General features: G+C 38.5%; 2 protein-coding genes across 4 annotated transcripts in view; both read left to right on the forward strand.

The window, feature by feature from the left end:
- The window catches only part of LOC134751064 (clavesin-2-like), a 95,926-nt gene extending 85,408 nt beyond the window's left edge, over window positions 1–10,518 (forward strand). For all 3 annotated transcript variants that reach the window (XM_063686407.1, XM_063686408.1, XM_063686406.1), the window contains 5 exons: window positions 6,628–6,893; window positions 7,188–7,409; window positions 8,077–8,270; window positions 8,792–8,908; window positions 10,023–10,518. In XM_063686407.1, coding sequence (XP_063542477.1) covers window positions 6,635–6,893; window positions 7,188–7,409; window positions 8,077–8,270; window positions 8,792–8,908; window positions 10,023–10,265 — 1,035 coding nt within the window. In that variant the 5' untranslated portion in view covers window positions 6,628–6,634 and the 3' untranslated portion in view covers window positions 10,266–10,518. The remainder of the gene's footprint in view (window positions 1–6,627; window positions 6,894–7,187; window positions 7,410–8,076; window positions 8,271–8,791; window positions 8,909–10,022) is intronic.
- A 2,569-nt stretch (window positions 10,519–13,087) lies between these two features.
- LOC134751237 (sister chromatid cohesion protein PDS5 homolog A-A-like) overlaps window positions 13,088–15,241 on the forward strand; it is a 30,825-nt gene continuing 28,671 nt past the window's right edge. Inside the window, exon 1 of the mRNA XM_063686621.1 lies at window positions 13,088–13,318. The gene's annotated coding sequence lies outside the window, so the exon portion shown is untranslated. The remainder of the gene's footprint in view (window positions 13,319–15,241) is intronic.

The following is a 15,241-nucleotide window of genomic DNA, read 5'->3' on the forward strand; positions in this document are numbered from 1 at the left end:
GTACAATAAAGTGATTACTACTACTACTAGATTACTGAACTAGAATGAATTCGACCATTCAGGTGCCGCCGAGGCCATAAGACAAAACAAAACAATAGAACAAAAGATATCAACGGTTTAGGCCTCATATGCACGAGAGCTTAAAAAGCGTTGCGTGTGTGACGCATCCATAAGTAAGAGCGAGAAAGAGATATCGCTTTCTCGCTCTTACTTATGGGGCCTTAACAAGTTTGGCGCAATATGCACTGCAATTTCCTCCTGCTGACGGTCGGCTGGCTCGGTTGTGGAAAGAAATCCCTGCCGAGGTTTCCCGAGGGGCTATTACTCTTCAAAAAAGGAGTGTACAGGTTTTTAAAGGGTCGGCAACGCGCATGTAGTGTTGCTACATGCGCGTTGGTGCAGAGGACCTACCAGGAAACGCGAATCCGAAAATTCGCTATCTGCCTCTTTATCGCTCGATTTTGCAAGAGTGACAGAGATGTTAGATAGAGAAATTTTCTTGTTTCACGATAGACCCTCAGATTGTGGCAGATCTCAGAATAATTATTCTGAGTGGCAGATTGTGGTGTGGCCCCCTGGCACAACCTACGCAGAGTTTCGCGTAATATTCCCTAGAAATCTGTTTCATGGCCATACTTGGCCATAGAAATTATATTATTATAATTAAAGCCAGTGGTTGGAAACTCTCCTCTCCTGTTACAAACAAATGTATGGCAAAGATATTTGTCATTACTTGTCAGTGGCGTGGCGTTGGCAGCACTGCTGAAATGAAATGCCAACTTGACATTAATGCGTATATACGAGCGGCAACCATTTTGAAATATAAAATTCGTGTGCAAAAACTGCAAAATAATATCAGTTTTCTAAAATTGAGTTGAGCACATTTGCTTCTCTTTTATACCTATATTATTGTGTGTACTTTGAATTTTGTGTTTTTGAAAAAGAAACCCGTACTATTATAAAATAGTGAAAATGGCCGGCAAAAACCGATATTGTGAAATATGCGGTGTCAGAGAAATCACACGAGGAGGATTCTTTGCCAGATTTCCCAAGCATGAACAGCGGTAAGTCAAAAAGTTCCAAAATACAACTAGGGAACAAGTTATTTCATTACACATTTTGATTTTTCAGCCGCGTAAGCTGAAGGCCGATCGAGACGCCGATTCAAATCCGGTGTCCATCTCTCCCTAATACCGTAATAGGAGGACAAGCACGTACTGCTCGCCCTTAGTGTCGGTCAAAGACTTCCTAGGCATTTAAAGATGACGTCTATTTCAATTTATAAGTTCCTACAAAAATGGTATTTGTTATTTATGCGGTGTGTTATTTGAAATTTGAATTTGCTGTTTGCTTAATAGTTAGGGTACAGGGTACTTATAAACCGACACAACACATTATTCATCATCATCTCAATCAATCAATCAATTTTTGGGTGTTTTTGGCTCCATCAATATTGTTGATGATTCCGCCAACGTCAAGGTTTAGAAAGGCACGTGCTTTAGACAATTAGCCGCTGAATATCCACAACGCAGTTCACTCAGATGAGAATCAAATGTAGATCTACCTACAACCAGGATGTGCCACACTGTCCCAATCACTTTAAGGTACTTACTTACTACTACTATCTTCCTCTTATGTTTGCGATTCTTATTGATTTCATTTGCATCACTTGTGCCCCTCAATGTTATGTTTACAGTAGGTACCTACACCATTAAAAAGAAGCCAAAACAAATTTGCTTACAGGTGTAAAACTTGGCATAGACAAGTTGGAAAAGAAGATTTTGTTCATTTACCCATAGAAAAGTTGCATGAGATTCGTCATCTTTGTGGCGATCATTTTGAACGGAGAGACTTTGGCAAGACAGGAAATAAGTCTATCCAAATTAAGAGAATTTCCTCAACATGTTGCAATTAGACAAGGTAACTTTCTATTAGCCATAATTAGTAATTAGTTTTAGTTGTAGCCCACTAAGTGATTAAGTAATAAACACTTTATTGTAACTTTATTACAGACCAGCACAGCAACAGATACATTTTAAAATATAAATATGAAGTTATCCCTTCATCCAGCTCAAACCCCAAACAAACTTTGAACCGAGCGAGACCTAAAATCATGATAAAAAAAAATAGATGATAACACACACATTTATAAAAAAAAACCTACATAAATATTAAAAAGTCTCAGTGTAACTGAATGTGTAATTGTATATTCGACCTGCAATGTAACCTGATTCTTATATACAATAAAAACTTAATTACTACTTACTTACTACTTAAAAACATGTATTAAACGGCGGCATACACCTACCTACCGTCTAAAGAGGTGGTGCTATGCATTCAACAATTTTACTGAGTAACTTGCTCAATACATATATAGTTACTTAGGTAACAGTAATCTAAAAATGGTTACTTCATTTTTTACAATATTTTAAAATTTCAGCTGCAAACCAGATTCAGATTAGATCTATACATGCCAGAGTACCTGTGTCGGCATCAAACAGTGAAAAAGGTATTTATAGAATAGAATAGAGGATGCTTTATTCAAAAACGCTTAATTTAAACTTAACTAATGATGCTGACATAGATTACTATACTAGGTTTGTTTTAAGTCTTTTCACACAGATCTCAAGATAGTTTATCTCTTCGAAACGGTCCAATTTGTAAACGTTTTTAGGGTACCATACCCAAAATGGCAAAAAAGAAACCCTTATAGTTTCATCATGTCCGTCTGTTCGTCCGTATGTCACAGTCATTTTACAATACAAATACAACTCAGCTGTCCGTCTGTCTGTGACCAGGCTGTATCTCATGAACCGTGATAGCTAAACAGTTGAAATGTTAACAGATTATTTATTTCTGTTGCCGCTATAACAGCAAATACCTACTAAAAAGTACGGAACCCTCGGTGGGCGAGTCTGACTAGTGATTATATGCTCTTTGATTAAAGCTGTCAGTAATTCAAATTTAGCTTGACATATATTAGGTTCTACATAATAATTATATTATTATAATTAAAGCTGTCAGTAATTCAAATTTAGCTTAACATATATTAGGTGTTCATAAATATAGTATTTATCTCTTAAGTATTGTACTTGCCCGATTTCTACCACCTAAGTAGGACAGTTGTTTAGTTATTGATTACTGCAGAGGACGTACAAGACGAACTGTAAGTAAATATCGTGCCTCGTATCAGGTGTGGTAGCCGAATATGGAGTTGGTTGCTTTAGATATTTGCTTTGTTTAAATTAAATTAAATATTCGTTTATTTCAGGCCTGGGGCCCATAAAAATGTTGTTAGTAACAATGCCTTAGTCTATATTAGTATATACAACAGTAATAACAATTAAATCCTTATTGATTAAAAGAAAATTCAAATAAATAATACAAAATTAATAATTACAAGAAAAATAAAAAATAATAATAACAATTCACAAAATAAAAATTTACACGAGCCCGAGCATTATTTGCCTCCATTTGTCATAAATGGGGCAGTCAAACCTATACGCAAACAGCCCCAGGATGCTGTTGCTGCTGCCCCGAACGCGACTGAGTAGAGAGGCCACTTTCTTGCGGATGATGGCGTGGAACCCATCCGTGTGCGCCTCCGCGAACATACCTGACGCCCTACAGAACCGGGGCAGCTGCATCAGCATCCTGAAAATGTTAATGTATAATTATTTAGCTATAGATACTATAGATAGCCTTATACTAAATTCGTTTACGCGTTAGGTGAATAAACAATTTAGGATTCTAAGCGCATTTGCACCATCCCACTGAAGCGGGGTTAACCGGTTAAACCCATTGACGTATTATATCTAAGGACGGGCCTTACGGGAAATCATGGGAAATACATTGAATGGGGCCAGTACTTGGTATTGGTGTGCCACAGCTACAATGCGATTGGTTGAATTTAGCGCGCGCTACGTGCGTTTAGGGCCCTTAGGGCTTCGCTCCGCGATTCGCGCACGAGTGTGGAGAGCCCTTTAGAAAACACGGTTGGCTCGAATTCGTGAGGCACACCGCTGAACTAGCACCATTCTTAGTGCCCGTATGGCTCGTCCTCAGATATACGTCAAAGGTTAAACCTGGAACCTGGAGTTACCATGGTTACTAGTACAATTTTCATACTGGGTTAACGGGTTAACTCCGGGTTAGTGGGATGGTGTAAGTGGCGCTAAATATAGGACGGTGTGACACAGTAGCAGATTTAGGGGGTGCATGAAAAACTGACCTACTTTAGTTAGCTTTTCTTTCATTCAACCGTTGTCAAATTATTCAACTAGCTGAGAGTTATGCAAGCAGTTTAGGTGGGAATCTGCTCCCCACCTAAACCTACTCTCATTGGGTTCAAGCCCTTCCCAAACCAAAGCCCCGAAAATCAAGATCCCGGATCCGTCACGCCCTGAACATTCTCAGCATTTGTAATGCTCTGCATTTGCTCGCACACATCGCTTTTTTGAACAACTTGATGCTATTTAGCCGCATTTTCTCCTGCTGTGATATTTCCTTAGTTAACATTTTTAATTTAATTGGTCATTTAATACTCAAGTTTTTGCGTAACGCGTTACATTTATGCTAACAGAGATCAGAATTCTCATTGGTCCAAAAGCTTCGGCCAACATAAGTGCACTCTCCGATTACTCATAGTAGTTACGGCTCTCGAGTTCACGTTAATGTGGTTCGTCTTGGAATACCATCGTTGACACAGTTTGACTATTCGAGGACCTTATGGCAAGGAGATAAGGTATATTTTAATCAGATTTTAATGTTGCTACTACATGATCTGCAAGCGGGTCAACAGGCTCCATGTCGCAATGTCTGTTTCAGTACTGTAGGGCCAAAGGCCTCTACAAACAGTACAAACCTTACTGATAATCGCTGCGATGCGGCATTTGATCGATCTATTGAGTTTGTTACACATACTTCGTTAGACAATTATCTAAAATCGCATGTCATTTCTTGTAATGTTATACGGCATAGCGGCAGTGATACCTCTTTAAGTATGATTGAAGACATATTTAGAATTAATTTAGCTTTGATGTTTAAAATTTTTGGACATTTGCGTACCCAGGGTTATATTTAAAGCCCACTACAGACTACGCGGCGCGAAGCCGCGAACCCGAGTGTGGAGTCGATTTTGCTGATTAGCGAACTAGACTCCACACATAGACCTAGCATTACATAGACCAGCTATACGCGTGCGCCCGTAAGGGATAGACATAGATGACGTCATAAACGTGGGGATACCATATTGGTAAAAATTACCCCAATATTTGATATCACGTTGGGGCGATTACCCTGGAGGCAAAGTTAGCTTGTTTGACGGTATAAAAAAATTGTTAAATAAAATGTCAATGGGCCGTTCTTTTTAGGCGTATAAACAATGAAATACCTCCTATAATTCGCGCAGGTGGTACAAAACTAAACATGTTTAGTAAATAAAACGTAAAATAAAATGTATTATGGGTTTTAATTTAAAGAAATCAAAAAAATCGCAATCACACCAATTAATGTACACCACATTTAATCTTCACAACATTGTTTATTTATTTTTTGGAATTAGAAGTAAGAAAAAACTTCGAGGTCAAAATTACCCATAAAATTATGATATTTTCATTTGGTATCCCTAACATGATTGTTATGCAGCGAAATTAAGAAGAAGTTTAATAATGGCTGACCTCAGACTCTTACCTACCTACGTAATTTGGGCGGATAATTTTACAAATAATGTTTTGTTAATTTGCGTAAATAATTGTGATATTTTTATTGAAATCGTTTGATTCTACATTGCTTTGAGTGTAACGTAATTTTACGATGTTATTCTCACATATTGCGTTAAGGGGAAGGTGTAAAATACCGTACTTACGTGTGAAAGGTTATGATCTCATATTTTTGCTCAGAGCGGCTATTACAGCCGATTACAGAACAATTCACCAGTATTTTATCAAAGTTCAAGCATTCAAAACGCTAACCATCACTATATTTCATAAGAGAAAGCACAATTTCATACAAAACAACGATAATTGAATAAGCAACGAACAAACATGACATGTCACGTACTTATTTGTTTGCCACAACCTCGGTTGTGGCAGCGGTGGAAAAGTGAAACTATGACAAGGACAAACAATAACAGCGCTTTCTCTGCTACTCCTACAGAAAGATACATAAGACTATCCCGTTCGGTCATTTTCCCCCACTCCTCATGACCGATCCAGTTATACTAGATTCATGACTCCACACAGCTTCGCCCCGTGATTCGCGCATGAGTGTGGAGGGACCTTTATATACTCAAAGGGAGGGCCCTAAAGATATAGTTGGTCAAACCAATTTGTCAGTCAGTAACAACCAGGAACATTATACTCATCTCTATCTTTTGGGTGCTAGTACTAGTGTAAGACAAAGATGATTGGGTGATTCTCTCTGTCTATGTTTGAAATGAGACAGTCCTTTGACAAACTATAAGATAAGCGCTCTACTCACATTTCAACACTTGCAACTAATCGCTTGCTGTTTTCGTTATGCGCCAATCGAACCATATTATCACCTCCAGAATGCTCAACGTCTTAGATTCTACTCAAATACAAATCAAATGCAGTTAAATTAAACGTTTTCCTCCTCTTGTTTCAGAACCAAGATGGCGACATCAGTCCTCCAACCAGAATCGCGACGCGAACACGAACCGAAGGCGGAAATAGCCGAGTCCCTCCGACTGACCGACGATGAGCGCATGGCGATCCTCGAAGCGAAAGAGAGGGAAACAGGCGAGCTGCCTGCGGAACTGAGGGAGAGAGCTAGATTGGAGCTGAGAGAAGAACCGGCGATTAGGGAGCACGCTTTGGCGCAGATGAGGCATTTTATTGAAAAGCATCCGGCTATAAAAAAGTCTAGGACAGGTTTGTTTATTTTTGTTATTTCTCAGGAGATCCTTAAAGGGCAACCGCATATAGTACCCCCTAAGATACAGGGAAAAAATAACCTCGTCGCCCCACCTAGTTCATATATCGTTGAAAATCCAACTGGCGTGGAGTAGCTTATAATAGGGAAGAGAGGCGTTCCTTGGTGTCGGAACCCAAGATTCTCATGGAGCCACTATGCTAATGTAGTTAATTAGATGTCTTTATCCTTGTACATTTCTGTCAAGTCACTTTTCACAAATTCTCCGCTAACAGTACATAACTCATTTTCAGATGCACCATTCCTTCTCCGGTTTCTCCGAACCAAGAAGTACTCCGTTCCCCAAGCATGCGCTATGCTGGAACGCTACCTGACGCTGCGCCAGGTCCATCCTCACTGGTTCCAGAAACTAGACCCCCTGGACCCTAAAATAGCGGCAGTGATTGACGCCGGGTATCTCGTTCCGCTGCCGAAAAGAGACGCTGAGGGCAGACGAGTCGTATTATCTTGCATGGGTAAGGTTTAAATGGTTCTTATAATAGAATATAGATGATAGTCCATCTGGGGTATCTTATGCTTCGTTAGGTCCACCCGCACTAGTTTCAGAAGTCAAACCTCTTGCATGCTCCCTACGGATCCTTCATAAACGAAAAAATATCATAGTAGGGTTGCCAGTTTAAAAACCCTTATCCTCAACAACCTTTCGATTTCTTGGCAGCGAAAGAAATTTAAGATTATAATATAAAATTATTTTAATCTTAATTTTAATTGAGGAGAGAAGCCCGCTAGGCTGAAGTGGGACTGGGCGGGTCACGTCTGCCGCATGCATCCGGATAGGACCAAGTGGATGCCGCAAAAGAAGCGCGGACGTGGCAGGCCCAGACGGAAATGGCGGGACGACTTAGACAACTTCATCAGTAACTGGCCGGAAAAAGCACAACAACGGGAGTTGTGGAGATCAAGGGCCAGCAGTGGGACACTTTAGCGGGCTATTAATTTATTTATTTTTGTAGCGACCTCACCAAGGGAGTTTTGACTTTGACCCAAGGGTGTCAAGTTCCGGCAGTTTCGCGTCCGGCTCCCTGACACTGCGGGGTTGTGAACTTGTGAAATGCATTGCAGACATTGTTGTGTATTTTTTGGTTTTAAGATATATTTTATGTCACTTATTTTATTCTGTAGGCCGGTTCGACCCCCACGTATACGACAGCTGCGTCATGGCGCGCGTCCACTCCATGATAGTGGAGATGCTGCTGGACGAGCCCCGGAGCCAACTCCTGGGTTACACCCACGTGAACGATGAGGCCGGCATGCAGATGCCGCACGTTAGTTTATGGTCCTTCAACGATGTTAGAACCATGCTCAACTGTATCCAGGTATTCTTCATTCTACTCTCCTTTATACTTTATACTTAAATTACTTTCTAGACAACAATGCAAGGATGCGCAGGCGTAACAACACTAGGATTGTCGACTACACTTAGAAATGTTTTGTAAGGAAAATAACTTCCAAATTATTATATCAAGTCTTTCTTAAAGCCTAACAGACGGGCGTACCGGACCGCGACCTTAGTAATGGCTTGTTCGATCGAGTGTAAGGTGGCTCGCCGTACGTCCGTTAAGGACGCCGCTATGTGTGAAGGCGAGAAAGACATAAGCTGACTGGATCAAGGTCGCGGTCCGGAACACCCGTCTGTTAGGACTATTAGAGTGTACTGTCCTGACAGCATTATACATTTATAGCTCTTTTAAACGCGCCAAAAGCTACGGTGTCTAATGAGGCCCATGATTATCCCATAATGTTTCATCATCGTCTGTAGGAAAACAGATGAACAAACTCCGCACCTATTTATTTTACTATCCTAAACTTATGTTAATAAGTTTGTGTTTCTTTTCAGAATTCAACACCGATGCGCCACAAGTGTACTCATTTCGTCAACGTACCTCACTACGGAGCCAAGTTCTTTGAATTCGCCGTATCACTGCTGAGTGATAAATTAAAGGACCGGGTTATGGTATTATTCTTTTATCATAAATGATCGTTCTATACGTTTTAATTAACTTCATTATAATTACGTGTTTTCAATTTTGAATATCCTATATAGTTGCCTAAAGTTGTTGCCAACATTACGACATGCAGCTAGCTTCATGATAAGTTGCTCCAGACTACCGGCGCGAAGCCGCGAACGCGAGTGTGGAGTCGATTTCGTGATTAGCGAACTAGATTCCATACTCACGTTCGCGGCTTCGCGCCGTGATTCGTGCATGAGTGTGGAGGGTCCTTAGAAGTCCCAGTTCGGACTACGAGTAATTTATTTAGTCGAGTGGCGAGTATTTGTGACTTTGCATGCCTAAAGGGTCCTTATGCTCCATAATCAATCAATCAATATTTTTATTTTAGGCAAAAAACCCATTGATAAAAGTTACAGATTAAACAATACAGTATGACTGAAACTGGCACACCCACTTTGTCAGTAGAAAAAGGCGGCAAAATTTAATAATGTAGGTTCGAAGAGTTGACTTCCCAATCCCATAGAAAATTTGAATGTCGCGCCTTTTCTACTGACTAAATAGGTGTGTACTCTGAGTATACTTCTCGATTGATCAAAATGGAAGAGTAATGTTTTTCTAATGTGTATTTATAAATATGTAACTAAACATACTCTGAGGCCTAAACTGTGTACCTAGATTTTAACGGAAGTTTTGTTACATTCGTTTAGTTTAATAACATTATTTGAGTATGTACTCGTTTTGTATATTGTTACGAAATTTGAAAAATTTGTTATATAAATATTTACTTTAAACACTTCACACATCGTCGTCAAGCGTAGTCTGGACTCTGGATGCACTAACTAAGAAATATTTTTATGGATGCTAGAGGTAGACCAAGCTAAGTTGGCAGCGATTTTGATAGCCCACTGTGCAAGTGTTATTAAAACGTCATGATTTCATAGAAGATTGACATTTAAAACAACACTTGCACAGTGGGCTATTAAAATCGCTGCCAACTTAGCTTGGTCTAACTCTTGTATCTATAGCTAGTTAGGACGTCTGAAATAGAAAAGTTAGATGTGTGAAGCGCTTTACTGACAATTTCGACAGGAAATAATAAAATCCGTTCTTTTTCAGTTTCACCGCAACACCCAAGACCTGAATAAGCACGTAGATCCCGCTATTTTACCAAAAGAATATGGCGGCACGGTTCCTCTACGCGATATGATCGAAGAGTTGAAACGCAAACTTCTTAAACACAGGGAAGAATTACTTGCGCTAGACGAAATGTGTGTCGATGTAAACGCTCTCGAGAAGAATGATATTACTCAAGATGTTCATTCCACAGCTGGATCATTCAGAAAACTTGAATTGGATTAAGATATCTCAGTCTCTACAATTTCGGCTTTTAGTTTTTATTTTATTATTATAATTTGTGACATTCTACTCTATTGTTGTTGTGGATTTAATTTTTAAGTATGTTATAGTAACATGAGCTGGCAGATAATTCTAAGCTTTCCAATAGTTTTACAGACTTCATATTATATGTATACATAGATCTCAATGGCTTCCCCTTCTAATTAAGGAACGGGTTATATGCAATTATTTCAGTATTAAATACCTAAGTTTTACTATTCCACATTACTTGTATCGGTTGTAAAAACTATAGCTTCATATTTAAAAAAAACCGGCCAAGTGCGAGTCGGACTCACACACGAAGGGTTCCGTACCATTAACTATAAAAACGGTCACCCATCCAAGTACTGACCCCGCCCGACGTTGCTTAACTTCGGTCAAGAATCACGTTTGTTGTATGGGAGCCCCACTTAAATCTCTATTTTATTCTGTTTTTAGTATTTGTTGTTATAGCGGCCACCGAAATACATCATCTGTGAAAATTTCAACTGTCTAGCTATCACAGATCACGAGATACAGCCTAGTGACAGACGGACAGACGGACAGCGGAGTCTTAGTAATAGGGTCCCGTTTTTACCCTTTGGGTATGGAACCCTAAAAACCATATCCACACGTTGATTTGATGAATATAATCTGCACAACCAATTTTTATATTAAGAAAAGGCTCGATATTCTAGTTTTATTTGGGAGACCGAAACTTCATGCCAACAATTTTCAAATTTTCCGCCTTTTTCACTAATGAATTTGGTTTTCCAGAATATAGTGATTCGTATACACTTATAAAGGGCTCTCCACACGCGAGCCCGAATCGCGGCGCGAAGCCACGAACGCGAGTGTGGAGTCTAGTTCGCTAATCAGCGAAATCGACTCCACACTCACGTTCGCGGCTTCGCGCCGCGTAGTCTAAGCTCGCTCCAGACTACGCGGCGCGAAGTGATTAGCGAACTAGGCTTGCTCACGAGTGTGGAGGGCCCTTAAGAGGAATAATTGCATTAACCTATTACTAATTAAGTAACTATAATAGTGACCTAGTGGCAGCCGTAGGTGGTGTCACGTTACCATTCTTACCTTGCTGGGTTTGTAAATCTCTCATAACTGATTGATTATGTGTGACCGATGGAGTGGAACTTTTGTAATTATAAAGACAACCGATTGATATTTGCAAGATATTTGTCGAGCTTGAAATATTGCGGGATTCTAAAGGGCCCTCCACACTCATGCGCGCATGAGTGTGGAGTGCCCTTAATGTAGACCCCAATACTTGAATTCGCACCTGTACTGTATACTTACATGACTTTGTTGAAGTTTTAGTTTATTTATGCATGATAAGTGAAATACTGTTATATTAATGCTTAAGAATTAAAATTATTTCTTAATTATTTCAGTTTCATTTGTCCTTTTAGAATAATTATGTTCCTATGTATTGATATGATACATAGCTTTCATTCTGCTGCTTCTGCGCCAGGTAAATCACCAGGTATCCTTTTGATTGATAGCAATCCTATAGTGATTGTTTATTGTCATTGCGATTATCTATATAAATGTTTTTGCGAAAAAAATTTTTTGGGTATGTACAACTTTTTATCCTACAGTACAGGTAGATACTTTTTTCTTTCCACGTGCCTTTATTCAAACAAACACAAGTATAAGTTTACAGCGACCTACGCCAAGACACTTATACTGTTAATACATAGTCAGTATCATAAACATGTATATATTTTTGAACTACGAGTATCTCTAGGAACTTAAATTAAACATACATACTACAAAGTTACATAGGTAGATAAAAAAAAAAAAATCCGACACTACTTTGTAAGGACATTATATACTGTTTTGATAAAGTACAATATTTTAAGTAGCTAAATAATTGTACAGCACCGCTTGACTTTGTTGGGAAAGTTATACAATTACTCGTGTCAATTGAGGGACCCATTCCAGCACAATATATGGGTAAATATTTTTTTACTAAATAAACTGACTTTACAAATACTTTTAAATACCAAAGAAGAAACGTATGGCCATAGAAGTTCCCTCAATTTTGTCCCCAAAAAACCATGTTCCATTTTTGAAGTCGGTTAAAAAGAATTATTACAGCGTATATTTATAGCCAACATATAGAAGATCTTAAGACCCCTAATCACCCCTAGTCTAGTTCGCTAATCAGCGAACTAGGTTCCACACTCACGTTCGCGCCGCGATTCGCGCACGAGTGTGGAGGACCCTTTACATAGTTGGTCAAGCAAATCTTGTTAGTAAAAAGAGGCGCGAAATTTTCTATGGGACGATTTGGACGATATCCCTTCGAGCCTATTTTTTTTAAATTTGCCGCCTTTTTCTACTGACAAGATTTGCTTGACCAACTATGTAATAAAATGTCTAAAGCGCGCTCCAGACAACGCGGCGCGAAGCCACGAACGCGACTGTGGAGTCGATTTAGCTGATTAGCGAACTAGACTCCACACTCGCGTTCGCGGTTTCGCGTCGCGATTCGCGCACGAGTGTGGAGGATCTTAACTCTTCTATATGTTGGCTATAAATATATAGCTGGTCAAGCAAATCTTGTCAGTAGAAAAAGGCGCGAAATTCAAATTTTCTATGGGACGATATCCCTTTGCGCCTACATTTTTTAAATTTGCCACCTTTTTGTACTGACAAGATTTGCTTGACCAGCTATAAATTCTTTTTAATCATCATCATAGACAATGAGCTAATCATAGACAGTAGACACGTCATTTGAGCATAGACAGTAGAACGACCTTGAAAGGAAAATGCGAACACGATCGTAGCTAACTTCGCTGTAGTTTTTCCCGCAGTTTGGCGTCCACACGGACTGATATAAAAAATATTATACAAAATTTCTATGAATTTAGATCAATAGGACATTACAATCCCCGTGTGTTTTGTTCTGCAGTGATGTTCTAATGGATGTAATATGTTTGTTCTGTGATTGTTTTGTTTGATAGCTGCCGTGGCGGTTTTGTAAACACGGGAAACGGGACCCACGTCTATGACTTATCGTACGTATTTTAGCCATTATCGGTAGCAAATCGTTGTTTCATTACAAGCATTCCTCAAAATCAAGTATATTTTGTTGATATTTTGTCTACTTCACACGGATTAACCTCGAAATGGTTGCGATGTTTGCTTAGATGAAAAAAAAATGTTGATATGCCATAATTTGATTGCGGTGTTGTTACGGATGAATCGTGTAGTTCGTGTACAAACGTAGTTTGTGCTTGACAAAACAGTGCTTGAAATATACTGTTATTTAAATGTAATGTGTGTTTTTGGACTGTTTATTGTTACTACGTATTTCACGTTTTCGTACGAGCGCGCTAGGTGTATAGACCTGTACCAATAACTTCTGAGGTTATAAGAATATTAATGTTGCTTATTTTTTATATATAGTTTCCAGACCATATACTAAACCTAAAAATAATATTTTGTGTCATCCTAGGTATTTGCTTAGGTAGAAATTTAGGTATTTCTTTTTTCAATCAGCATTCTGTAAAAAAAATATTAGAGACGAAATTCTTTGTTTCCCTGTAAAGGCAAAGTGGCTTCCGACGTACACACGCATTTTGTGTCATTTTCATCCACGGCTATAATGGCATTTAATAAATACCTAATATTGATCCTAAAACGCCTAAAAAAATATTAGAGTCGGTAAGTGAAGTGTTGTACTTTACAGAACATTGTTATATGTTATTCAAACAAATCTGTGTCAAATTCATCCACCGCTTTTATTTAAAAAAAAATTTTTTCTAATTAACATCCTGTATCTGCCACAAAAAAAAATTCATAATATTATGTTTACGTCTACAATATTATAATACCACATTGAGACATCATTCATAATTTGGGTCATTTTGATCCACGGTTTTTTTACTATCTGGCAAAATAAAACTCAATTGAGCAAGAAGGGCGTGCGCGGGGAAGGGTACCTACGCGGGTGGGGTGCTTATTATACTTGCCGCAATATCAGCTGGCGACTGAGATCTTAATACTATCTCCTTTACCCTTGTTAAGACCAACCAAGAGATGGCATTATGAGCTGTCTCGCCACTTAGTTTTGCGATACAGTGTATTTATTTCATTTGGAGGCATAATTACATTGTCTTATCAATCTTACCGTAGTAGGTATATAAATATAATTAAAAATAAACTGTAGGCTGCACTCCTCATACTGACCAACATTTGTGACGTTCCTAATCAAAAGGTACCACTTTCTCTGACAGGTTATTTGTATAAAGATATAATCAAATTTCGTCTTTATGGTAAACGACAAAGTGGTACCTACCTTTTGATTGAGAATGTCACATCAGCGACTTAAAAATTACTTTTGTTTCGATTTTTAGTAGACTTTTTAAGTTTATTTTAAGACGCAATTTATTGTGATTTTTGTTATGTTTAAGCGTGGCAAGCAACATTAATTACATTGATGATGATGTTCATTAAATACAATATTTTTTCATACTATACTGAACTGTCACCCTATACATGAGCATGAACAGCGCCCTCTTGACAATGATCATATATTACTGGTCAGGCTTTAATATGTGTCATAATTTAGTAAAGTCCCCTTTGTGGATTCTAAGTTTCCGAGTTACAGGTTTAGGAGATACAGCCCTATAAAGTTTTTTTTATTGTTTTTTTTCTTTTTTTCTTTTTTACATTGTGTTTTTTGTATATTACTTTGGGGTTTCATAAAGGGGAACGAAAATTTAATTATTTTTGCGCTACGACGCATGGTTTAGGAGATCAAGCCCTATAAAAAAAACTCTTTTTTTTGCGTTTTTTTTTGTATAAATTAATGGTTACATAAAGGGGACCGAAAAGTTGATTATTTTTGCGCTACGACGCACGGTTTAGGAGATACAGCCCTATATAAATTTTTTTCTTTTTCTTTTTTACGTTTTTTAATCTTAATTAAGGGCTTC

The sequence above is a fragment of the Cydia strobilella genome, chromosome 21, assembly GCF_947568885.1.
Source record: "Cydia strobilella chromosome 21, ilCydStro3.1, whole genome shotgun sequence".
NCBI lineage: Eukaryota > Metazoa > Arthropoda > Insecta > Lepidoptera > Tortricidae > Cydia > Cydia strobilella.